This window comes from Erithacus rubecula (genome assembly GCF_903797595.1).
Source record: "Erithacus rubecula genome assembly, chromosome: 29".
NCBI lineage: Eukaryota > Metazoa > Chordata > Aves > Passeriformes > Muscicapidae > Erithacus > Erithacus rubecula.
This window is the reverse complement of record NC_136681.1, coordinates 709,435-733,621: the sequence shown is the minus strand read 5'-3', so window position 1 is coordinate 733,621 and position 24,187 is coordinate 709,435. Positions and strand designations below refer to the sequence as shown.

Genomic DNA, 24,187 nt, shown 5'->3' with positions numbered 1-24,187 from the left:
TGCTGAGCATTTGATGCCCTTCCCATGTGAATGGGCAGAGAGAACATCAGAAGAAGTAATTTTTCCCAGAACAAGGCATTCTGATTCTGCAGTGTCCCCACATTCAGAGCTGCTAAGCAGAAGAGTTTAGATCCTGTCCTCCCTCTTTACTCTGTCCCAAATGTCGTTGCTTGTGTGGGCAGAGGCACTTGCAATACATGTCAAAGTTAGAAAGAAAATTGCACCCAAATGTGCTGTTCTTGTGCAGAGTGGGCCCTTGGTCTGCATGACCATGCTGAATGCCTTTTCCATGGGTCAGTGTGGACTGGGGCACCTGGAGGTGTTTGCATGATGTGGGAGCTGGTCTTGCTCTGGCTCAGCCTGTGTCCCAGAATGTCACAGTGAGCCCTGGCCAGTGTGGGAGCAGCCTCCTGGGAGAGAGCTCCACCAGAGCCCTGCTGCTCCTGGAGTCCCAGAGTGGCACCAGAGGGAAAACACAGGCTGCAGGAGGCACAGAGGGGATTTTTGTGGAGTAACTGGTCAAATGTTTGCATATCTACGCTGTCTTTATTTAGCAGTGTGATGTACCCAGGTGAAGAGCTTCCCAATAAATACTGGTTTTGATGCCTAATGAATGGCTGCTGTGTCTTTACTGGTGAGCAGTGATGGAGAAAGGGGTAATTTGTGTATCTGTAGCTGTGATGGAGAAGCAGCACCCGAGGGCTGTGATGGGTGTGTAAACATGAACAGTTACCCTGGGCAGAATTTTCCCTGGGTGAGGTTCTGTCACTGCAGGGTGTGTTGGTGCCTTGCTGACCCTGGGTACCAGCCATCCTCCTCCTTCTTGCTGCAATTCCTACTGTTTTAGTTTTCATGTGATTTTCTCCTATCCTCTTGCTAACGAATCCAATGACACACTTCTAACCTGCCAGTAGTTCTGTGAAGGTAAGAGATCTTCTGTTTTGTCTGTGTGAGTCCTAAGGCAAACCCAGCCTCCTGGTGGGTCTTGGAGCTGGAGAAGGGCAGGACAGCCTCTCCCCACACTGGTTGTTATGCTAATGCAGAAACAAGCCAGGTCACTGGGGCTTTGATTCTTGATTTGAAGTCATGGTATGGAGTGCTTAAAAACCATTTTTCTGGCAGTGGTTAAAAAGAATGGCTGCTACTTAGGATTCACCAAAAGCTATAGGCTGACCTTCAGTCTTTGAAATGGGCCTGTTGTTTTAGCAGGTTTTGGGGCATCCCCACACCTATCTGTGGGCTGGCCCACAGGAAGAGAGAATGCACCAAGCAATAGGTGTGCTTGGAGAGCAGCAGTGCAGGATGGAATGACAGAGCTCGTCTGTCTCCTGGAGCTTCCCTCGGGCAGCTCTGGGAAGGGAAAGCCCCTGCACTGGTGGCTGTTGTTGTCATGGGTGGGTGGGACAGAAACCTGCTGGGATGGTGCCGAGGGTGCTGTGTGTGCCCGTGTGTGTGTCAGACATCTCCCATCCTCTGAGCAGTGTATCCCTGGGCTGTGTTGCAAACACCTTCCCTGGCATTATTTTTTCATTGGTTGCCCTCCCTGTCCTGCCCATTTTCCATGCATGGTGGTGGTTTCCATCTGAGCAGCGTGACATTCTCGTGTGACGTACCTGTCATTGTGGCTGCTGACTGAGCAGGTGGAGCTGCAGCACTGACACTCTTCTCTTGTGTTTGTAGGTCTGCAGAGGGATCCGGGCCGGCTCCCAGCTGCAGCTATTGAGCTCTGCAAAGGAGATTCTGGCACTGATGGACTCGCTTTGTACAAGGGTCAGCCCGAGATGCTGGAGGTGAAAGTGCAGCACAACTCAGAGTCAGAGTACTTGGCCAGAGATGGTCCTTCGAGCAACAGCTCCTTCTACAGCAGCGAAGGAGAGGGCACAGACCATGAGGGAGATATTCTGGATTGCAGCGGCTCCAGGCCTTTACTGATGGATTCAGAAGAGGAGGAGGAGACGTGCAAGTTGTGCCCAGGGTTCCTGCAGCCTGTGCCCAGGCACCAGGCCTCCAAAGAAGATGCCCAGTGCCAGGCCAGAGCAGGGGAGACGCTGTTCCCGGCCTTCCAGTCGCACACGGGGGAGGTTTTTAACGAGCCCGACGTGTTTGCCACGGCCCCTTTCCGAAGCTCCAGGAAGGTGCCCGATGAAGCGGATGTCTTTACCAAAGCTCCTTTTATCTGTAAGGGCAACGCAGCTCTGAGACACACGGAGGAAGCAGATGTGTTTCTGAGAGCCCCATTCACCAAGAAGAAGAGCATGGAGGAGCTGCCTTCCCACAAGGAGCCGTTCACGCCGCCCGTTTTCCTGAGCCCAGGAGGCGACGGCCGAGCACAGCCGATGTTCCCGTGCCCGGATTCGGCAGCTCACGGCTCTGTGGCCTCGGGCCGAGCTCCACATCCTTCTGCTGCCTTTGCTCAGCCCGGCAGCCTCCACCCCTGCTCCGGCAGAGCCGCCGAGGCCCCGGAGGGCGTCCCTGCTAGAGCGGAGCAGGGTGACGTGGCGGGCGAGAGGGGCCACGAGGCCGCGCCGGGCGCCGTGACCAGCCAGCCCTTCCGCCCGCAGGCCCTGGCCAAGTACTCGCGGCACTACGCTCCCGAGGACGGGCCGGGCCTCCAGGCCAAGCCCATAGCTGCCTACAAAGTGGTGTCTCAGAGCAGCAGACAGGCCATAGCTGGCTCTGTCTCCGTGCTCCCGCTGTCTGCCAGGACTATGGAGCTGCCCGCCTCGGATCCCTTCGCCTCGGCGCCCTTCCCCTTCAAAGCAGCAAAGCAGAAGCCTTAACCTGCCCGGAGCTGGGGGCTGTGCTGCCTGCAGCACCTCGTGCAGGACCTCAAACCTCTTAGCTGAACTGAATGACATAGCAATATATACATATATATATATATATATAAAGTAATTATTATTTTTGGTCAGAACTATTTGCAGTGATATATAGTTGAACCATTTAAGTTATGTTCGTCCAAAAGCCTGGCTCTCAGGATCCTCATATCCTTTGCAGTTGCTTCTCACCTTCTTCCTCTCACTGTCTTCCCTCCATGTATTTCTTTTTTTAGATGCTTTTCTCAAACCAGCAGTATTCCGTATTTTCTGGTCCTGGGTGGAGAAATGCACTACAAGCTGAATTAAAAGGTTTATTAATTACAGAGCGAGTCAAGCGGGACTTGCTAATGCTCTGGAAAGGACATGATTTCCCAGGTTACAGGGTTATTGTGACTCTTGCAGTCAGTGGTGGCAGTCACAGCTCCAGGTGTGCTCACAGAGCCAGAGCTGTGCTGTGATGGGTGCAGCAGTCTGGGCAGTGCTGCAGAGAGCTCTGCTCCCCCAGGACTGGAACACGTGGCGGTGCTGCTGCCCTGGCTGGGGCTGGAGGCAGGGAAGGGTCACTGTGCCTTTGTGCTGTAAACCCAACAAAGCAATCAGGCTCTCACTGTTGCTGGAAGGTCGTGCAAACAATCAGGCAGAGCTTTCTCTTTTACACATGCATTTCCTGTGTGGTCTATGCCAAAGTGTAGGACCTGGAAATCTGCTCATGGTGAAGGAGAGACATGTATTTGCAGTATTAAAAGTAGACTTGATAGGGAAATTTCTGACGTGAACAGCTCCATACCTGTCCTGATGTACCTCATGTGGTGTGACTCAGCAGAGGCCACAGCCCCATTAGACTGGTTTATATTGGCAGAGAGTTCGACTCAAATGAATTCTGCCTCTTGCCTTCCTGTTGGCTAAGGATGAACCTAAACAAAATCCATTTGCTCTCCTTCTGAAATGTTATTATGTTTCCTATCCTGTTCCCAAAAAGCAGGGCTGTTATCATGAGGCATGGGCTCAGCCGGGCAGAGAAACAGAGATGTTTGTTACAAAAGGCAAACTCTTTCTGTATCCTTCTACAAGACACAGTATTTCCCTAGATGGTCGCTCTCATCACTAAGCGACACACATTGCCACTTCTAAATCAGCGACTCAAGGGACTTGATGACAATTTTACAGCAGAAATACTTGGGTCTGATGGCAAACTTCCTGACCAGCCGGGGCCAGAGCTTGGCCAGAGTTTAGGCTTTGGCTGGGAGGGTTTCCCTAAAATATCTTAAAAATAAACTTTCCTTAATAATTAATGGTAACATGAACAGCCTACAACCAACCAAGGGCTATAAATAACATCCTATAATTGTCTTACAGCTCAATCTCTTTATAAAAACTTCATGTATTAGTATTATGATATAAACAGCATATTCAGAATCACCGTTTCTTGTGTAAAAATCTTTAAAGTTAGGCCCTTAACCCCACAAACCAGTCAGGGAGCAAGCTCCATTCATGTTGTCCTTTCAGTTTCCCAAGCTGATGATGAAGTTGGAATAACCAAGGCTGGTTGGATCACCCTTCCATGTACCCATTGTGGGCCAGAATCTGTGAAACACAAGCACATCCTTTTCCCCAGCTTATTAATGGAAAGGGTCCTTCTCATCTTTCACTTTCAAGATTCTTAACAAATACTTGAGCTTTCTCTAGGTGAGTTTGCAATCCCCTAAAGTGACATTGGTCTGGGATTGAGTCATTCTGAAGGAGATTCAAAAACTTGAGATGCCTATAAGGCTTTTTGCAGTCTACATCCCTACACTCCCCCTTTTTTGTATTAACATCGGCTTGAGAGTACTGTTGGCCTGTTCAATTGGAAGGAGTTTCTCTCCTCTGCTTATCCCCAATTCCTTCTTCATCCGTGAACTGTCAGACTCTTCCTCCTTCTCCTCAAACTCCTCCTCATCCTTCGCATTGCTCTCAGAACAGAAGAGGCACCAGCGCGTCCCGGGGATGGCACCTGGAGCGCTCGCTGTCCTTCACCTCCGCGCCCCGGAGCACGGCCCGGACTGCTCGGAGCTTGGCTTCTGCTGGTTCACGGCAGCTTTTCCTTTGGCTTTGCTCTCGCACTGCCGCAGCTCCGGCTTCTGGTGGCCGCTGCCCTCAGTGCCCTGCCGCTGCTGTGTCTCCCCTCGCAGTAGAACTCCCTCTGCTGCTGCTGCCGCAGCTTCTGCGTGTCCGCTGGTGGCCGCGACCGCCCGGCCTGTCACTGGGGTTCTTCTCCCGTGTGAGTGGTCCCTGCTCCTGTCCCGATCCCCTCTCCTGTCCCGATCCCCGCTCCTGTCCCGATCCCCGCTCCTGTCCCGATCCCCGCTGTTGTCCTGATCCCCGCTCCTGTCCCGATCCCCTCTCCTGTCCCGATCCCCGCTCCTGTCCCGATTCCCGCTGCTGTCCCGGTCCCCGCTCCTGTCCCGATCCCCTCTCTTGTCCCGATCCCCGCTGCTGTCCCGGTCCCCGCTGCTGTCCCGGTCCCCGCTCCTATCCCGGTCCCCGCTGCTGTCCCGCCGGTGCTCCTGTCCCGGTCCCCTCTCCTGTCCCGATCCCCGCTGCTGTCCCAGTCTCCGGTCCTGTCCCGATCCCCTCTCCTGTCCCGATCCCTCTCTTGTCCCGATCCCCGCTCCTATCCCGGTCCCCGCTGCTGTCCCGCCGGTGCTCCTGTCCCGGTCCCCGCTCCTGTCCCGATCCCCTCTCCTGTCCCGATCCCCGCTGCTGTCCCGGTCCCCGCTGCTGTCCCAGTCTCCGGTCCTGTCCCGATCCCCGCTGCTGTCCCGATCCCCGCTGCTGTCCCAGTCTCCGGTCCTGTCCCGATCCCCGCTGCTGTCCCGGTCCCCGCTGCTGTCCCGCCGGTGCTCCTGCTCTGATGGGTGTCTTTCCTCGTTCCCCTGTCACAGCTGTGCCCGCGGCTCCATCCCCCGCTCCCCGTGTCACCGGAACTGCGGGAATGACAAAACCCTTCCAACAACATTTTTAGTGTTAAAGAATCAAGGCATTGCTTTGTTTCTAGCTAGGATGTGTAGCACAAATCATTTCGTCCACACACAGGCCGGGTGTGCAGAGGAAATAATTCTTTGACACAAGTTTTATTAGGTTTTTGACATATTTTATATAGTGAAAACCCCATAGAAGTTCATTGGTGTAACATTCCTTGGTTCCAGGTTATGTAGCTGTTAGTGTTTGGTTTCCCGTTGGTTACAGATCTCTTTGCCTCCGATGTTAATTGAGTTCTCATTCTTATCTCTCCTTCCCGGGCCGGTGTTTCTGGCCATGCCGGGGGTGTTTGGAGCTGACGTGCCCTTAATGGCCCTTGCTGGCTGTTACCTTTTGTATCTTCTGTGCTGCTCCCAGTCTCTTGAGATGTTAAACTCATCAGGCCTCACCTGGTGGAGCAATGTCTTGGAGAGAAATCCCAGTTGCTCTGTTTTACTTTCCCCTTCCCTTAATTCAGTTCCCCTCCAAAATATCTCAAGTTGCAAGAGATGAGCCAAGTGTTCTGCTGGGTGTGGGGATTGCCTGGAAGGGAGAGGGAAAAGCTTGGGCTGAGGTGTTGGAGCCTTGGGTGAGGAGGGAGAACACTGGGATGCAGGGAGGTCACCTTGGCTCCCATGAGTTGCTGGTGAATAGTGACCAGGTCGGGGGGGGGTCGTGGAGCTGGAATCCCCCTGCCCTGCACAGCTGCACTCAGAGTTAATAAAATATTGGTGCATAGTGGTGGTTATGGGGCTTTCTGTCCTCCATCACCACCTTGTGAAAACAGAAGTACTGTAAAGAAGTTTCTGGGTTTCCCTTGAGATGTTTCTTCAGCAAAGCTGACACTATGTTTTGTTGTTTCGTTTTCTGTTTAAATATACACCCAAAAAGGGTTTTTTTGTTTTAAATATATGTTCCCCCAAGTCAGTTATTGCTGGATGGAATCAGTGAGAGACACAGAGAATGACTGTGACAGCAAACTGTGAATTCAAGCAGAGTCATTGTCAGGGCCCAGTCACTAGCCTGTGTCACAGCCACACTGAGCCAGGAGCTGCACTTGAGTTTGTGAATTTGCTCAGAAGCTGCTGGAAGGGGAGGTCAGGCCTTGGTGCTGTGGGATGAACCTGTGGAACAGGGAGATGCTTTGCTGGAGTGAGCAGGTACCCTGTGTGAACCATGTGGGTTCCAGGTGTTACCTCTGCTCACTGGATTCAGGTTCTCCTTCCTTCTCTTCATTTTTACTTGAAAAATTGCTTCTAAATAATCCAGTGAAGCTTCTGTCAGTGCCACATGCAGGTCCCACAGAACTGATGCTGGAAGAGCATCAACCTGTCCCTTTGTGCTTGGAGAAAGGGAAGGTGCACTGAGGTGCAGGCTTGACTTTAGCCCTGCTCAGCCTAGGTCAGGCTGAATTTCCAGCTGGCATTTTGGCAGCTTTTCTATCCTTCAGGCACTTTACATGAAGAGCAGGGTAACTGTGCCCCAGAGCTCATGATCCTGCCAGACACATCCAGTGCTTAAATGGTTTTGAATCTCTTCTCGGGGTGGAGACAGCTCATTTGTATCTCTGCATGTGACTCATAAAGTAATGGGACTTCTGGTTATGGTCAGAAAATTCAATTTCAATGCCTGTTACTCTAATACCCTTCTCATTTCCAGCTTGTGTTCCTCCTAATCCTGCCACTACCACTGCTGCAGCCTCAGTGTGATGAGCTGTAAGTGGAAATTTCATTTCCATAGCCTCTGCAGCTTACTGTTTTAATGATTGGTGTAGAATCATGCTAATTATTTGCCACACAATCAGTGATCTTAATGAAGTAAGACATACAGACTCAATGGGGTGTTTGAAATCAGTTTTCTGAAAAGAACCATTGGTTTCATGTTTTTTTTTAATGCTGTAGTAAAAGGTGTTCACTGCCCTGGGTCCTCTGCCCGGAGCATTAGCACGTTCCTGTGACAATCCCGGATTCCTGCTGGGAGAGGGACTGGCTCTTGGTTCTCACCCACTGAATGCACTAAAGTCTCTGTTCAAAGTGATTAATCAGAGTTTCTGCGTGAGTAAAACAAGCAGTTGGCTCTGTGCTCACTGCCCTGTTGGATCAGTGCTGGGGGCACTGTCCTCCCCAGCTGCTGCAGGACTTTGGGGGCTGTCCCCATGTCCCCATGTCCCCTGTCCTGCCGTGACCCCACCCCGTGTGAGCATGGACAGCACAGCCTGATCGTGTCTCAGTGCCACAGCAGCAGAACCTGGGCGAGATCTGTTGCTGAACTCAATCACTCCAAAGTGGTAATTGGTTACTTTAACTCAGCTTCCACCAAAGACTCTTGTGTTGGAGAGTTGAAATTTTGTGGGGTTTTGTTTCGTTTCTCAATGTTTTAAATCAATGTCTTCGACCACACTGACAGACCCCAAAGCATTTTTACAGTAGTGTCATGATATTGCTCCAGTTCTGAAACACATTCCTGAAACCTGATCAGCTGCATTAGCGTTTCTAGTAATAACCCACAGCGGGTAGCTTCTGTTGCAGGTGGGTAAACACCCTCACATACACCTGGAAATGCTCCCTGTGAAGTTAAAAGCATGATGTTGATCAGTGTTGCTGATCCCGTGCCTCCAGAGGGATGGGGCTCGCTCTGCTGTGCGATGCAGCAGGTGGAGCATCCCACACTCCCAGTCTGGTGGTGGGAGAAAATCCTTGGTGTCCACGAGGAGCCGGAGCTGGGGGTGTCCGTGGTCCCCGCAGTGACACACAGTGACTTGTGTCCCCAGTCCCCTCTGTCCCCCCTGCCTGCCAGATCCCTGGGCTCAAGTTTTGCACTCCCGTTGGGATCGTCTGTTCCTGGTAATCATGAAGAAATGTTCCACTTGTAAACTTATGTACATTTTATTAAAACTGTATCTGATGACAACCACTGTTTCCATTGTGCCTTTCTTCTCCCCTCCCCACGGAAAATATTTTTGCTGGACACAGGGAATCTGGGTTTTAATGAGTTCTTCTACCAAAGTGCTGAACTGGGTTTGGCCCTGCAGCTGTAAAGTCAAACTGCTCTTGCTGCTTTAAGCACAAGGTATTTCAGTTTATATCCAGTTTATATCCCAGAGAACTCTTCACATCCAGGACAGGACAGAGCCCTGAGCCTGCCCTGCAGAGCTGCTGCTGCTCCTTGGTTTTAATGCAGGGCTGGTGACCGGGAGATGTGGAGGCTCAGTGTGCTGATCAAACGCGGTTTTTGGTATCGTTCAGCTGCCAAGACTCTCTAAGTGCAAAATATTATTTGGGCTTTGCTACACTTGTTAATTTCATTTCTGTCTTGGTGTAAATGTCCATTGAGGGAGACTTTGTGCTGCTTTCTGGCCCTGCACAAGTCCCTGACAGGAGGGGGAACAGGGACAGGAGGAGAGGGAATGGCCTCAGCTGGGCCAAGGGAGGCTCAGGCTGGAAACTGGGAAAATGCCTTCGCGGAAAGGGCTGCCCAGCCCTGGCGCAAGCGGCCCAGCGCAGTGTGGAGCCGCCATCCCGCATCTGGGGGGATTTACCAGCCGTGTGGGGGTGGCACTCGGCACAGGGGCAGTGGCGGCCCGGTAGCCCCGGTGGCCCCGGTTCCCGCCCCGCCCGCCCGTCATGGCCGCTGTCCCCCTCAGGCGCTGCCGCCAGGGGGCGCCGCCGTGCGCGGGCGGGTCCCGGGAGCCAAGATGGCGGCGGCGCGGCGGCTGTGCGCGGCGGCGGGGCTGGGCGGGCGGTAGGTGACCGCGGGCCCGCGGCCCCCGCTGCCCCGCACGGCTTTTTCCCGCAGGGAGCTCGGCATGTTCCTGGAGGGGGCCCCTCCCGCCCCTTCCCCGCGCGACTGAAAGCGGGGCCGCGTCGCATTTAGCGGCACCGCGATCTCCAGGGCCGCCCCGGGTGCGCCTTGCTCTTCCCCTTCCTTTCTCCACCGCCGACAGGGGTGACGCTTCTTCCTGGCTGTGTCTCCTTGTCAGCCCTTTTCCAGCCGCGAGCTCCTGAGTGCTCACCCGGGAGAGCCGTGAGGGGAAAGTCTCCCCACACACGGCTCAGGGTCTGCACCGAGGGGTAATTCCCTTCACATGAGCTCAGGACTCTGCAGTGAGGGGTAATTCCCTTCACATACACTCAGGACTCTGCAGTGAGGGGTAATTCCCTTCACATGAACTCAGGACTCTGCAGTGAGGGGTAATTCCCTTCACATGAACTCAGGCTCTGCAGTGAGGGGTAATTCCCTTCGCATGTGCTCAGGACTCTGCAGTGAGGGGTAATTCCCTTCACATGAACTCAGGACTCTGCAGTGAGGGGTAATTCCCTTCACATGTGCTCAGGACCTGCAGTGAGGGGTAATTCCCTTCACATGTGCTCAGGACCTGCAGTGAGGGGTAATTCCCCACACACACCCAGTTCAGGACACTGCAGCTGGGATTGTTTCCCCTCACACCTGCTCAGGACTCTGCAGTGAGGGGTAATTCTGCCCCCCAACCTGTGCACAGGATCAAGCAGTGAGGAGCTGTTACACCACCCAATTCCTGTATCTTCAGGGCCATGAAATAATGGGAAATTCCTCCCCCACAGTTTGCTCAAGATTAAGTAGTAAGGGGCAATTTAGAGGATCCTATAGGGCTGGGCACTGTAAAATAGGATATAATCATTATTAGCTAAAGGGAGCTTCTGAGGGGCCTTCCTTATTGTGGTTGCTACCTGTTCCTGAGCCCAGAAAAGTAAGCAAGTAACAGGATTTAGACCTTTTCTGTGGATGTTCATTTCCTGAGACAGAGCTGCTGTCCTGTTCCATGTTCGAGGCTTCTGGGCCTGTGTGCAGTGCTTGTGTTCTGGTTTGTGACCCCCAGAGAGAGCCAGCCTCTTACTGAACAGCTCCTGCAGATGTATTTACTGAGTTTATCAGTTTTTCTGCCATATAGTTGATAAGGAAGAGAGGAACTAGATAATAGTTGATCCTTAGTATGTAATAATTCATCTGTGATGTGAGGTGGGTTTTGTTTTCATTTTCTGATATTCACTTTGCTTTGAAATACCCTGATGCTGTTGTCTGTGCACATAGTTACAGAAATCAGGTATTCACAGCTGTGAAACTGAAGCCTGTTACTCCATCACTCTGTCTTGCTTTTCCCTTTTAATGTTTTTTTCTTTTCTTCCCTGCTGCTCTCCCCGCTTTACCTTTGTCTGAGCCAATGACACCACCCCAGGTGTGTCTTGCTGAGTCCACCTAAAATCATCAATACTATTTCTTTGGGACAGTGCGAATGTGGAATTTGGAAATTGTCAGTAAAGTTGTTTTTCTCTAGGTTCTGTCATGTGCTGTTAAAACATCACAATCTGACAACTCGACAGCCTTTCCACCAGCTTCTGCCAAAAAAACCATGTCTTCCATCTGCAGCATGGCATCTTCCAGGTAAATCCCAGTCAAAAATTAACAGATGAGCACATTGTGGGTTTTTATGTCCAATGGTAGTGCTGAAAGTTTGCTGTTCCTTCTGAGGATGATGCCTTTTAGTAAATAAGAGTTAGCAGAAGAAGCTAAGCCAAGGTTCCTTTTATCCTGCAGTCTCCTGGGACACAATGTGCCCTATGGCTCTGGGGTTCTTGGGTTGTCTTTTTAAAGTCTTGTGGCTGCCTGGCCTGCAGTTCTCTGGAGCAGAGGGATCACCCTGGGCTTGTTGATTTTCATTTAAGCTCCTTAGGTTTGGTTATATCACTTTTCTTCTTTGCTCTTGTCTTTGCAGTAAGAGGCATGTTTATTCAAACTCAAGACACACCAAATCCAAATAGCTTGAAGTTTATTCCAGGAAGGGAAGTGCTGGAGTCGAGGACTATGGAGTTTTCCACACCAGCTGCAGCCTATTGCTCACCTTTAGCAAGGTACTATTAAACACATGATGGTTGGTTAGGGGCTTGGTCTGGGCTCTGTGTCTACAGCTGATGTTTTTAAGCACAGCTGCTGATCATTCTGCTCCTCCTTTGGAGCATCTTGCTTGCATTTGAGATTTAGTGCTGCCTAAGATGAAATCTGGGAAGGTTGTTGCTGCAGCTGTTTATGTGTACTCCCCACAGCTCTGGCGTGGCAGGAGGCACCATGGTCTGGTTTGTGCAGTTGGATTGAGAGGGGTTGCAAATCAGTGTTTGCATCATCTGTGAGACCTCTGGCCCTGATTTCTCAAATTAATCCCCTCAGAACACTCCTTGTTAAAGTAGTTACTTGGAAATCATGTAACTATTTAGAATTGGGAAGCAGTCAGTGAATAGCCCCCAAATACTCAGAAATAAATGCAGCAGCTCGCTTTGGCAGGTGTTGGGACTACCCTGAACTTCAGAACCAGGGGATTTTTCCTTCACTGAAGATTCATGCTTCACTCAAAGAAAGGTCACTGTTCTGGGCTGGATCTATAATGCAGCTTTCAATAATCAAAAGGGAGGCTCTGGAGTATCAGTTCTTGGCATAGAAGGAGCTTGGAGCACCAGCGGGAGTCTCTGGGAATATTTGGAGGATCCATTTAGTGTCACTGCTTTCACATCAGTCTGAAAATAAACTCTGTGTGTTCTGTGGGTGGAAGGGCTTTGGGCAGGGTGAGACCAAGAGATGTGGCTGCCCCTGGAGATCCAGGCAGCTTTGGGTGCCTTGGCAGAAGTCTGTAAAAGCAGAAGCTGTGTGCTGTGGCATTCCCTCCAGGGGCTGGGGGATTATCAAACACTCAGCTCTGATGTTTCCAGAGGTCTCTTGCAGGGCTGTTTGAGAGCAAGCAGCATCTTTGCAGGCAAAGCTCTGTGACTTGCAGTAATAAATCCAATGTGAAAAGTTTCTGAGGACATCACAACGTGTTAGCAGAGTGCTGAAGCTGTAGGATCTCATTGTGCCAAGGTGCATCAGGTTGCAGAGTGGAATTGACTGTCAGAAAGTGGCTTTTTGTTGTCATCTGCCTGCAGATAGACATTTTCATCCAAGGTGGTGTGTGTGCTGCAATGTGTGCAGTGCAGACCAGCTTGGTTGTGTGCATTGTGCAGGATCATGGGAAAAACTGTCTGCTCTGTCTGCCACTGAACCCAGATTATGTTTTTTCTAAGTGGGATGACTTTGTTTTAAAAGGGAATAGAATTCCCTTATAAATATAATTTGCAATAAAAATTTCCAGATAATTAATGAAAGCTCCCTAGGGGAGAGGGAGGGAAGAGAATTATTTAATTATTTCAGATGGTTTGCTGCACTTGCATGATTCCATGGTTTAAGTCTTTTCAAAATCCAGTTGATTTATTGATGTAAATGCTCAGTGCACATACTTCTGTTTCATGTGTAGAAGTTCTTTCAAGTGGGTATTGTGAAATCACTTTTATCATTTTCCATTGCACATACTTTTGTGGTAAGATTTCTGATTCTTTCATTCATTGCATTTTTGATGTTTTCCAGTCTTTCAAGAGAATACATTTTCTCCCCATAATTACAAAAAACACTCTTACAGCCTTACATTGTATTTACCTCCAAGTTCACCACAGTTTTAATTTTTTTTTCTGTGGATGAAATTGTTAGGTTAACCATATTGTTAATTGTTAAAAATAAAACTCAGTTTGACAGATTGGGTGCATTTTTGCTAATTTTCCCCCCCTTGTTTCCTTAACAGACAGTTATTCCGGATTGAAGGAGTTAAAAGTGTTTTCTTTGGGCCAGACTTCATCACAATCACCAAGGTAAGCAGAGCTGTGCTCAGAGATGAGCTGGAAATGGCCAGGGAGCAGATCCAGCCAGGCACTCAGACAGGCTCAGTGGAAGTTCCAGAGAAGTGCACACAAGCACCCAAAGGGAGCTCCTTTAATTTAAAAGAAAATAAGTTCAGGGAATGGTAAATTGGTAAATTGGCAATCTTGAGTCCCTGAAACAGTTGATAAAAATATCTGTTGTATAATAACCTATTTTGGAGACTTTCACACCTTTTTAGCTAATATTTTAAAAGCACTTGCTCGGCTTGCAAACAAAGAGACCCTTCTTTACATGTCACAGTTTGAGTCTGACTGAACTTCTTTGGCAAAGCTGGACTTGACAGAGCATGGAGTCCAGTCTGTGCATTTAATGTGAGAGTCCATAATGGCATTTTTAATACAAGAATCTCTGTGTAATGTAGCATAAGCAGGCAGGTACTCTTCTTCATTCTTTTTTCCCCTGTTCTGATTCTCACAGGAGAGTGAAGACCTGGATTGGAACTTGCTGAAACCAGATATTTATGCAGCCATAATGGATTTCTTTGCCTCTGGCTTACCTGTAGTTACTGATGAGGCACCTAGGACAGATACAGGTAAATCAGATCTTTGGAGAGAGGCCAAGGTGTGCCTTTGGGTTTAACTTTTGTGACATCCAGAAAAGCTTCCACTCTTCCCTCAGCAAATCATGCAGGAGAATTTAAAACCTATTAAGATGAAAGCAGGCTGGAATTTGCAGCCTGGAATTCTCTCAGTGTTCTGACTTGCACATTTTTCTTCTCCCAAGCTGCTTCAGAAGAAGATGATGAAGTTGTACTGATGATTAAGGAACTGCTGGATACAAGAATCAGGTGAACAGGGAGCATTGCTGCTGGATGAGTGAGTTAGTCTTGGGATTTGGGTTTATTTAGGGAACAGTGCATTTTTCTGTGGGAATGTGATTCTATGGTTCAGCATCTGATATGGAGGGGTTCAAGTGCAGAACTGGCCAGAGCTGGGAATGCTGTTCAGTTGAAAACTCTCTGGTTTTGCTGTTGAAGCTCCTGTCCTGAGTTCTTTGCTGAGTGGCTTCAGAGCAGGGCTCATGCTCCACAGTGCCTTGGACAGGTCCATGGCTTTAACCTGGCTGCTTTAAGGGGTGGAAACAGCAGAGGCTTTGCTTTTACAGACCTTTTTCTCTCTGTATTGATGTCAGTCACAATTGTTCTTGTCTTTCCTTTCCAAGTATTGCAGAATAGTTTATACTCCAAAGGAAGATTTCCTAGTGGAAAATCCTTGCCCTCAACAATTTTTGGCTTTGCACTCTTGTGATTTTATTGGTGCTTTAACATAGCTTGAATTTAGAAACTTGTGGTAACTAATGAAGTCTCAAGAGTGGCTGTGGATCATGTTGTTTACCTGAAGAGTATTTTTGTGCTCATTAATTGCCTTCCAAAGTGAACTGAAAGCAATAAGCAACTTGACGTGTGAGGTGCAGGGGAGATGTCTGATATGTTTATGATATCTGATGGTGACATCTTCCCCAGCTCACAAACTGCAGGAACCAGAAACTGCTTTATCTCAGAGCACACACATGCTGGTTAATTTTCCTGAAAAAGCAAGAAAAGTAGAAATAAGCTGAAACATCTTTGCCAAACATTTGTACTAAGTGTTGAAACCAGAAGCCAAGTACAATGTTGGATAGAGCTGTGACAGAAATGTTCATGCTCCTGCTGGGTACCTGGTTGTTTAAGCTCCCTGGGGTGTGTCAGTCCTTGATTTCCCAGGGGTCTTTTGTAACATACACAGAATTTCTGCCCAAAATTCTGTTTTTCCCACATTTTCATTTCTCTAATCTCCTCCCCCTGTACCCATCAGTGCACCAAGAAGCTGTTGATGAGAATAGCAGCAATTCTGTATCTCCCTTCATTTTATAGCAGGATATTCTCAGAAGATATCCATAAATCAGGTTACACACAGAGCATTTATTGTCCAGCAAATCAAAATTAAATGCAGAGCAGTTGTCAGAGGGTGCAGGATGCAGGGAGTGTACATCTGGAAGGTCCTGTAGTGTGTCAGAAAGTTAATTCATGTAAGAAAAATGGTATTTATATCATGATCTTTGGCTTTCTGGAATGGAGATAATTTGCTGTGGTGAGTTTATAAATGCATCAGGTTCACAGACTTTTCTGTTAGGACTGTAGTTCTCAGAGAGTTATTTTGGAAATCAGTATAAAGAGCTTCTGTTAGAGTAACTTGATGGTTTTAGCTTGGTCTGGAAAAATGTTGCTATGGGGACAGAGCTACAATTCTGGGCATTTGTGGCTGGCAGAGGGAGAGCAGGCTGCAGAAATGCTCGTGGCACTGGGGTGAGCTGATCAGGAGCTGCTTCCTTCACCCCTGAGCAGGATTAAGCTTTTATAGTTGGAGCTGTTTTCTGTCCTGTGTAAATTGTAGAGAACTGTGTATTTATTTATGGAAGTAGGGCTTCTTATCACAGGTGGCAGCTGCACTGCAGCCGTGGGGGGACACGCCCTGAGGTATTGGCAGTAACTGAGGCAATGATTGCCTGTGGGGAGAGCCTCCAGGCAGGCCAGGGTGTCTGTGCAGGCTGAGCTCTGCTCCAGGCTGTTCACTCTCTACCCTCCAATTTCAGTGATTCCTTCATACACTGCTGCATTCATTGCAAAAATGGTTTGCCTGCTGTCCCCCAAAAAAAGTTTCTATGTTAGATAGACCCACACAGCAGGAGTTGTTGGAAATGTGAACCAGGTGGTTGTAGAGAAATAGTGACTAAATCCCTCTATCTTGACAATTTTTTGTGAGTATTAAATATTGCTTTACTGAGGGTTTCTGGAAAGATCCATATTTCAGCTCCACAAGCTTTAAGTTGAATATTGTGTTCCATCAGGCCCACAGTGCAAGAAGATGGTGGTGATGTTATTTACAAAGGCTTTGAGGATGGGATTGTGCAGCTGAAGCTGCAGGGCTCATGCACCAGCTGCCCCAGCTCCATCATCACCCTCAAGAACGGGATACAGAACATGCTCCAGTTCTACATCCCTGAGGTGGAAGGCGTTGAGCAGGTGGGTCAGGGAGAGATCACAGAGGGTTTCTTCCAGTGGGAAAGGAGCTCTTTGTCCCTTTCCAGCAGGAGGGAAAGCCAGGCATGCTTAGATGCAGGTTGTCCAAGTCAGCAGCTGTATCTTGGCACAGATCAGGAGCTCAGCAGGGAGCAGCCCTGGCTGCTGTGGGTGCCAGGCTGCCTGAGCAGCTGCAGTGCCCTGGGGCAGGGCTGGCTGATGCTGTGGGCAGCAGGGGAGGCAGGTGACCCAGTGTGCCACACCCCTCCTCTGCCCAGGAGCCCAGAGCTGGACACACTTGGCTGCTGATGCCTTTGTTGCTTTGGTGATAAAAAGCAACCAGCTTTGTCCCCTGACACGCAGATTCTTTGGCTTTCTCATGAAATACCTGTTCTCTGGAGCAATTGTTTTTGTGGCCCTTGTGGCAACTTGGCCAGCTCCTATAATTAAAGCTCATTTCCTCCTGGCATTTTGGATTGCCACTTTTTCTTGCCTTCCTCCCGAGCCCGTTGTCGTTCAGTGGTGTGGAATAACTGCTGTTCTCCTTGGGCCCAGCAGGGATTTAATGTAATAAATCCTGCAGGACTGAGAGCTTAAACTGTTTATCTAAACTACTTCTGGATTTGATTTCAGGTTGTTGACGATGATGATGACGTGGAGAAAGAAGCAAATTCTACTTGAGCTTCGTCATCTGTGGCAAATAAACATTTACCTGCTGGTGTACGTAAACCATCTTTGTGCTGAGGAACAACCCAATCCACCTTGTCAGAAAAATAGCTGTACTTACTGTACCATCAGTTCAAGCAGTTCATCCACTAATTTATTAAATGCCCTGTATTACAAAAAAAAAAAAAAATTCTCTACTTTGTGCTGTGTCTTTAGAAAGAAATGGTGGGCTCAGAAAACAGTGATGCATTTCTTTATTGTTTTTTCTTACAAAAACTTCAATACTGAAAAAAAGAGAAGGCAGAAGTTCCTTGGCTTTTTTCTGCTATAGCAATATTAGATGTTTATTCCTCCAACCTGTGGGAGTGACAGGACTCTCTGCCCTTACTCTGTAAATGGGAGCTTCAGGAATGTTAATTTTATCAAGTCTTGTTAAAAAGCTGCTGATTCCTATCAAACTTGTATGAAAGATAACCTATAACATGAGCTGTTCATTTTGGGGGATGTAACACTGCCACGGCTTGTGGAAAGTTACCTCCTTGCTCATTACTACCGTGCAAACCATAGCAACAGAAACAAAATAAGTTTGTTATAAAAATCGTACTTTCTAAAGTAAATGTTGGAAAAGAATGATCCTTATCAGCTTCAGTAAGTAGAGAGACTCATTAGCTCATGTAGCAGTAAAATCCTTCAGCCACCATTAGTGTTGTGTTTACACGTGCATGATTTCTCAGCGTCGGGAGGAAGGTGCAGTGCTGGCAGGCACGGATTGCCTGTGCAGGGTGGCAGAGGGAAGGAGGGGCTGTGTTTGTGTTTGCTCCTGCCATATCCTGTTTGCTCTCTGGCTGCCTCTTTGGGGGATGTGGCAGAGCAGGGCTCCTTCCAGTCCTGCACACCAGGGCAGAGCAGTGTTTGCTGTTCTGACATACAGAACATGCATAGTGTTTGCTGTTGGAATATATAAATGGGTCTTTGCAAGGAGCTGTGTTTACTTCTGTGTGGAGGAATTATTTCTTCCTGATGCCTGGCTTTAGCAGAGGGCTTTGTGACCAGGAATTCTGTTCCTTCTTTGTGCTAAACCATGGACCTGAGTTGTCCTCATTGGGCCTGTGATTGGCTTGACAGCCTCTGGTGTGTTCCCCTCTTTCATTCCTTGCCAGTGTAATTATTCCACCGAGTCCCTAAACAGAATCAGTTCAGTTGCTGGAGAATCTCCTCTATAGCACCACATCAGCATATGGTAACCATAAACTACCTCTTACTTGGTAGAAATTTGAAAACAAATATTTTAGCTAAATATTTCTTCAGCTTTCAATAATAACCTACAGTTGTTTGAATTGCCCTCTCAGGATCTGCAAAGTGGTGTGAAATTGCCTTTACTCTCAGGTGAAGTACACGGTACCAGGCAATTGATGACAAAATTCCCTGCTGCGGGGCAGGGTGAGCTCCGAGGGGAGCAGCGCTGCTGTGGCTGCCCGCAGGGTGCGTGTTCCTGCCCCTCACCTTCCCAGGGAAAGGTGGGAAATCGGCACTCTCCTGCCTGCTGGAAATTCGGGCGGGAGCTGGGCTTTGGTCCAGCTTCAGCAGTGAGGGGAGATAAAGCCCCGAGAGCGGCAGGGGAGAGCTCTGCCAGGCCCGGGTGCCTGCCCTTCTCCCTGCTCTGTGTCCGTGCTGTGTGCTGGCTGCAGTTTCCCGTGTCTGACATCCCGTGTCTGATATCCCGTGTCTGACATCCCGTGTCCTTCTCCCTGCTCTGTGTCCGTGCTGTGTGCTGGCTGCAGCTTCCCGTGTCTGACATCCCGTGTCTGACATCCCGTGTCCTTCTCCCTGCTCTGTGTCCGGCCAGGTCCTGGCAGCAACTGCAAAATACGCCCCGTCCCGGTTGTTTTGTGTGTCCTGACGTTGTGGGTTGTTTTCTGTGTTTTTTTAAGGAAATATTTCTCTATTGACTTTTTAGTGTAATATTAAGTTGAATGAACGGTATTTTTCTTGAGGCATTGCTGTGTTTTGTAGCCTTAGGCTTTTAATAATTTTCCAAGCAGGGTTTGGTGGGGGTGGCTGCAGACAGCCAGCATCGCTGAGCTCTCCAGCTGCACGGATGTCACGCCTTGGTCAGTTATGCCTGTCCCAGTTTGCTTTGCAGATTCATCTTAATGGTTTCTTTCTCTTGCTTCTGAATGGGTGCTGTTATATGACGGCCAGAGTGAGGAACCAGAGGCCAGGCCGCGTGGATGGGCAAGGATGCAGCCGGTGTCACGGGGCTGCGGGAGCCTCACGGGGCCGCTCTCCTCTGCCCCAGCCCGGAGCAGCCCCGGGCGCTCACCCCGTGATCTCCAGGCGCTGAGTGCTGGGAACACGCCTGGGGATGATCCCGCGGGAGCTGCTCCTACCTGGCGTCAGTGGGAATGACCGGGGGGAGCATCTCCCCTCCGCTGTCTGGGGCTGGGAATTACCGGGAAGGGTCTGGGAAGAGGGCTCCCCCCCCGGCCGGGAATCAACGGGGGCTCGGGGAACGGGCCCATGCCCCGGGCGTGCTCCCGGTGCCCGGCCCCCTCCGGCAGTGCCCGGCCCCGCGGCGGACGCGGCCCCGGCAGCGGCTGCCACGTCCCGGCCGCGCGGGCGGGGCGGCGCTGCGGCCAATGGCGGGCGCGGCCCGGGGCGGGGCGGGCCGGGCCTGCGCCGGGCCTGGCGCGAGGGGCGCGGCCCCGGCGCCACAGACAGCGCGGCTGCCGAGCGGGACGCACCATGTGCGGTGAGCAGCGGGCCGGGGGTGCGGCGGGCCCGGCCCGGCCCGGCCCAGCCCGAGCCGCCGCAGGAGCCGCCCGGCCCGGCGCTGGGAGGCCGCGGCGTGGCCCGGCCGGGCGGGGACGGGAGGCGAGGGGCGGCCCGGCCCCGTTATCCCGAGTAACGCGCGGAGGCGGCTCGCAGCGCGTTAGCGGCTGAGAGGGCCGATTGTCGCCGGCCTGCCGGGGATGCGGCAGCGGACAAAGGGCCGGTGCCCCGGGCCGTGGCGGCGGGGACAGGCACCGTGCCGGGCCCGGGGCAGTCCCGCGGGGGGACGGGGCGCTGCGGCCGCGGCTCCGCTCCCATCGCAGTCACCGTGCCCGCTCGGGAGGTGATTTTGGCGTTACACTCCCGGGGATTTGTTTGCCGCAGGTCGGTCCGGGCTGGCTCCGCTGGGCTGGGCACGGAGGGGCCGCGGGTCCGGCCTGGCCCGGCCGTGCCGGACCGTGCCCCGAGCTCGGGCTGGTTCTGGTTCTGGTTCTCCTCTCGCTTCTCTGGTTCTGCACTCCTCTTCCCACCCTGCCTCATCCTTTCACGCAGGAATGTCATTTATCCTTTCTCTTCCTATCCCGTCGTCTTCATGTTTTTCCATGTAAATTTATGCAGCAGCGATCTGTTGGGTTTTCCTATCTTCTTTCCACACTACCTTATTTTTTTTTTCCACTTCCTGTGTTTTTGTGTGCAAAATTATGCTCTCAGCAAGACTGTGGGTTTTACACTTAATGTGCAAGTTGCCATTTCTTTCATTGTTTCTCTGGGATGGAACCGGCATTGCCTTCAAGCTGTCAAGTTGTGGAGTGCTGTGGAGAATCAGAGACTCATACCTCAGCTCACATTTAACACCGTGTTAATTCGTGTTGAAAGTACAAAGCGGAGCAAAGCTAAGAATAGAAAGGATAATTATTATTATAAATAGCTTGCTGCAAGAATAGGGATGGTTTTGGTGCCTCGGGCTTGCCTTATTTGAGGTCCGGCTTTTGAAATGTGCAATATTAACATTGTGCTCTTTGTCTTTTCTGTCCTGGTACACCCTGAAAACACTGGGCGGCTCCTCAGTTGTGTTCAGGATTTAAGGTGTTTCTCCCCTTTTTGATACAAGTGAAGTTCTTCTGGATACTGAAACATTTTATGGGAAGAGTGAGAAAAGCCCTGGAGATTAATGTCCCTGAGTGTTGCTCTGGGAGTCAGGGGTTATCCTGGAGGAGAGTGGCTTGTCTCTCCTCGCCGAAGGAAACCAGGAGTGTTTCTGGTTTGTCTGGAGCAGAGATCCCTGATTTCCCAGGCTGTGGCAGCTGCAGGGCCTGGTGTGGTGTTTGTGCCCTCAGTCACAGCATTTGTCATGGAATTGTGGGTGGGGATGGATAAACATGGCTTTAACCTGGTGGGTGCCCATCTGTGTTCAGAGTTGTATCCAATTCACACAGAACTGTGGTTGTTGAAATGAGTTTTAAAAGAAAGAAATGTGACAGTGCTGCTGTTGTTACCTGAATTCTCAGATATCTTTCTGTGACACTGAAGGGAGAGTTTCAGCAGCTTCCAGACTGGAATTGTCAACACAGTGTTTCCAGCCTGATGTTCAGGTTTGTGACCTTAGGAAATCCTGTGTGGTGCTGGGCAGGTAAAGGAGCCTCAGAGTGCAGTGCCCTGGTGCCTGCTGTGGATACTGCTTGGCTGTGCTGGGGGCTTGTTTCTAATAATGTCAGTGAAAATAGGGTTTGTACTTGGTTGTGTGTTTGAAACTTGCATTTGAACAGCTGGCCAGGTATGAGGTGGGTGTGCTTTGGTCCAAATGCACCAAACCAGCTCAATGAAGTAGCTCAGGGAACAGGTTTGTCAAGGTAGCCAGGCTCCACTGACTGTTCTGTGAATCAGTAAACCTGTCCCATGGCATGGCTGGGTTTAATGACAAAAAGGGATTGTAGAATTCAGGTCTTGCACTGTAGAATTCAGATCTTGGCTTACTAGTGGTTACTGAGGATAAAAATGGGCTTAGGAGAGGACTGGAGTTTCTGGTTCTGGGGTTACATGTACGTCAGTGGGGACATGCAGCCCTTGCACATCTGTTCCACCTGGCTGTACCTGGTGTCTGCCTTGGAGTGAGTGTGGAGCAGTGCCTGTGGCCCTGAGCACTCCCTGGAGTTGCTGCTCTGGTTGTTTATTTTTAGCTGGACAGGGATCTGTGTGCAGGGGCAATGAGAGAAATGTCCAGTGGATCCCCACAGAGGGGATATTGTTCTGTTTTGCTTTTTTCCCAGCCTGGAGGTGATGAATTGAGTTTCAGCTGTCCCCTGGGCAGCTCCCAGACATGAGTGACAGTGAGCTTGGGCCTGACCTTGTGCTCCTCAGACTGGGCAGGAAAAGGGATGTTTTGGGATGCAGGGACTGGCATCTGCCTGAACTGCAGGGCAGCAGCAACAGGAGCTCCTCCAGTGGGGCTGAGCAGCAATTCTGGGATAAAGGATTGCTTGGAATTGCCAGGTGGATGTACTGATAACAAGGTCTATGGAAATGAGTTAACAGTAATAGGAAAAGGAATTTAGAAGTAAACCCAGCCTGAAGGCTTTTCTACTTTTGTAGGAAGGGGATTACAAAAAGCAATTCCTTCATGTATCTTGAGACATTTATCATTTACCTGGGAGGGATGATTCATTTCATTTGCCTGTGAACGTGCCATGAAATTAAGGAACCTGAGCTCCAAGAAAGTTCACGGGGAAAATAAAGTTTTTCTGAAAAAGTATTGTGACTGTCAGCTTTAGAAATCAATAATGTCCATTCCTTGAAGATGTTATTCTGTTAAAATTACCAGCTCTTTATAGGGAATTCTTTATGTAGCTGATGTTAAGGAGGCCTGGGATTTGTGCTTGACTATTAAAAATCAGCTCTGTGAGAGAGTTAAGTGTCAGAAGCAGCTGAATGATTATTCTGGTGGTTCCCTAGGTAAGATGTTTAAGGCAAACCTTCAAGAAAGGAAATGTTTCATATTTTAGATTATATTGTTCAAGGTATTTCACCTGAGAAAAATGCACAGAGAACTTATTACTATGGATCTTAGTGTGATTCAAGAGTTGTCTGATAAGCTGACATGCTTTGAGTTGGTCTTTCCAGTCCATACATGCCAAGTCCTGTGTCAGGTCAGTAGCTGAAACATTTTATTCTGCTGTGAAGTGTCACTGCTGTTCTAATTGTGAATTGCATTGGTGGTGAGTGCTGAGGTGTGTCAGTGTGTTCCAGGCAGGGGTGTTGTGTTTTCTGAGGCTGCCAGGTAAGAATTCCTGCAGTGTCCTGGCTGCTCTGCTCTTGCAGCTGGGAATTCACAATTAGCAGTGCTGGATGAGAAGGAAGTTCCCAGGGTTGGATTATTGTGCCAGTGTATTTCACCTGGAGCAATGCCAGCTCAGGGCTCCTCAAGCACAGTGATTAATGTCATTATAGATCCTGGTTTTCTGGAGTGCTTCCTGGTGCAGGCTGTTCTGCAGTTACACTTTTATCTGTGTATATATGACATTGTTACTGGCAGCATTGTGTGGAAGGGCATCTAAAAGTGCACTGAAACCAAAACTCCTTTTCTGGAGGGCCTGAAACCCCTGGTGGGCTGGTTTGGGGAATGTTCTGCTCAAGGTTTTTATATTTTCAGCACCTGGCATCCAGGCTGGTGGGGCACCATGTGGGACCCTGATGGAGCTTCTTGGATTTCCCTTGGGGAAATGGGGGATGGAATTCCATCCCAACCAACATTTCCATTAACTGATTCCAAAGATGGAGAAATTGTCTCTTCTGAGAGGGCTCCTGACAAAGCTCTGTGCTCTGCATATCTTCTTGTGTCTCAAGCTGTGTTGATTGGTTTGAGTGTCAGCTCAGGGAGGGAGGGAGGCTTGAACAGGGCACTGTGGAGGAAACATGTCCCTGGTGTGTGACAAAGGCTGAGCTGGGACGTGGAGTTGGGAACTGTACTTAAAATTGGCAATTCTTACAGGGGGTGATTGCTCAGGTATTCCTGGATGGTCTGTTTTCCACATGGGGACTCAAACTATCCCCAGCTGTAAAGTATTACATCACTACAGGATGTTTGTAAAGGGGAAAATAAAACACATTTGTAAATATTTCCAATAAATGAAGTTTGCTTACACGTAGTTCATCATGATAAGTA

General features: G+C 49.8%; 4 protein-coding genes across 14 annotated transcripts in view; 3 read left to right on the top strand and 1 right to left on the bottom strand.

Moving 5' to 3' along the window:
- The window catches only part of AAK1 (AP2 associated kinase 1), a 67,172-nt gene extending 64,030 nt beyond the window's left edge, over positions 1 to 3,142 (top strand). For all 3 annotated transcript variants that reach the window (XM_079329011.1, XM_079329013.1, XM_079329012.1), the window contains one exon: positions 1,681 to 3,142. In XM_079329011.1, the coding sequence (XP_079185137.1) occupies positions 1,681 to 2,780 (1,100 nt within the window). In that variant the 3' untranslated portion in view covers positions 2,781 to 3,142. The remainder of the gene's footprint in view (positions 1 to 1,680) is intronic.
- GMCL1 (germ cell-less 1, spermatogenesis associated) overlaps positions 1 to 9,680 on the bottom strand; it is a 110,431-nt gene extending 100,751 nt beyond the window's left edge. Inside the window, exon 1 of the mRNA XM_079329033.1 lies at positions 9,671 to 9,680. The gene's annotated coding sequence lies outside the window, so the exon portion shown is untranslated. The remainder of the gene's footprint in view (positions 1 to 9,670) is intronic.
- Positions 9,472 to 17,954, top strand: NFU1 (NFU1 iron-sulfur cluster scaffold). Of its 6 annotated transcripts, none has more exons than XM_079329044.1 (8): positions 9,472 to 9,560; positions 11,131 to 11,237; positions 11,569 to 11,704; positions 13,456 to 13,522; positions 14,010 to 14,124; positions 14,316 to 14,379; positions 16,419 to 16,593; positions 17,224 to 17,954. In XM_079329044.1, the coding sequence occupies exons 1-8, from the start codon at positions 9,514 to 9,516 to the stop codon at positions 17,269 to 17,271; spliced, it is 759 nt and encodes a 252-aa protein (XP_079185170.1). In that variant the 5' UTR covers positions 9,472 to 9,513; the 3' UTR covers positions 17,272 to 17,954. The 6 variants fall into 6 exon arrangements, with proteins under 6 accessions (XP_079185170.1, XP_079185174.1, XP_079185173.1 ...); XM_079329047.1 differs by lacking the exon at positions 9,472 to 9,560 and adding an exon at positions 9,821 to 9,889; XM_079329045.1 differs by lacking the exon at positions 9,472 to 9,560 and adding an exon at positions 9,889 to 9,929.
- Positions 17,955 to 19,863: 1,909 nt separating this feature from the next.
- Positions 19,864 to 24,187, top strand: part of GFPT1 (glutamine--fructose-6-phosphate transaminase 1) — a 37,849-nt gene continuing 33,525 nt past the window's right edge. For all 4 annotated transcript variants that reach the window (XM_079329021.1, XM_079329020.1, XM_079329019.1 and 1 more), the window contains exon 1: positions 19,864 to 20,008. In XM_079329021.1, the coding sequence (XP_079185147.1) occupies positions 20,002 to 20,008 (7 nt within the window). In that variant the 5' untranslated portion in view covers positions 19,864 to 20,001. The remainder of the gene's footprint in view (positions 20,009 to 24,187) is intronic.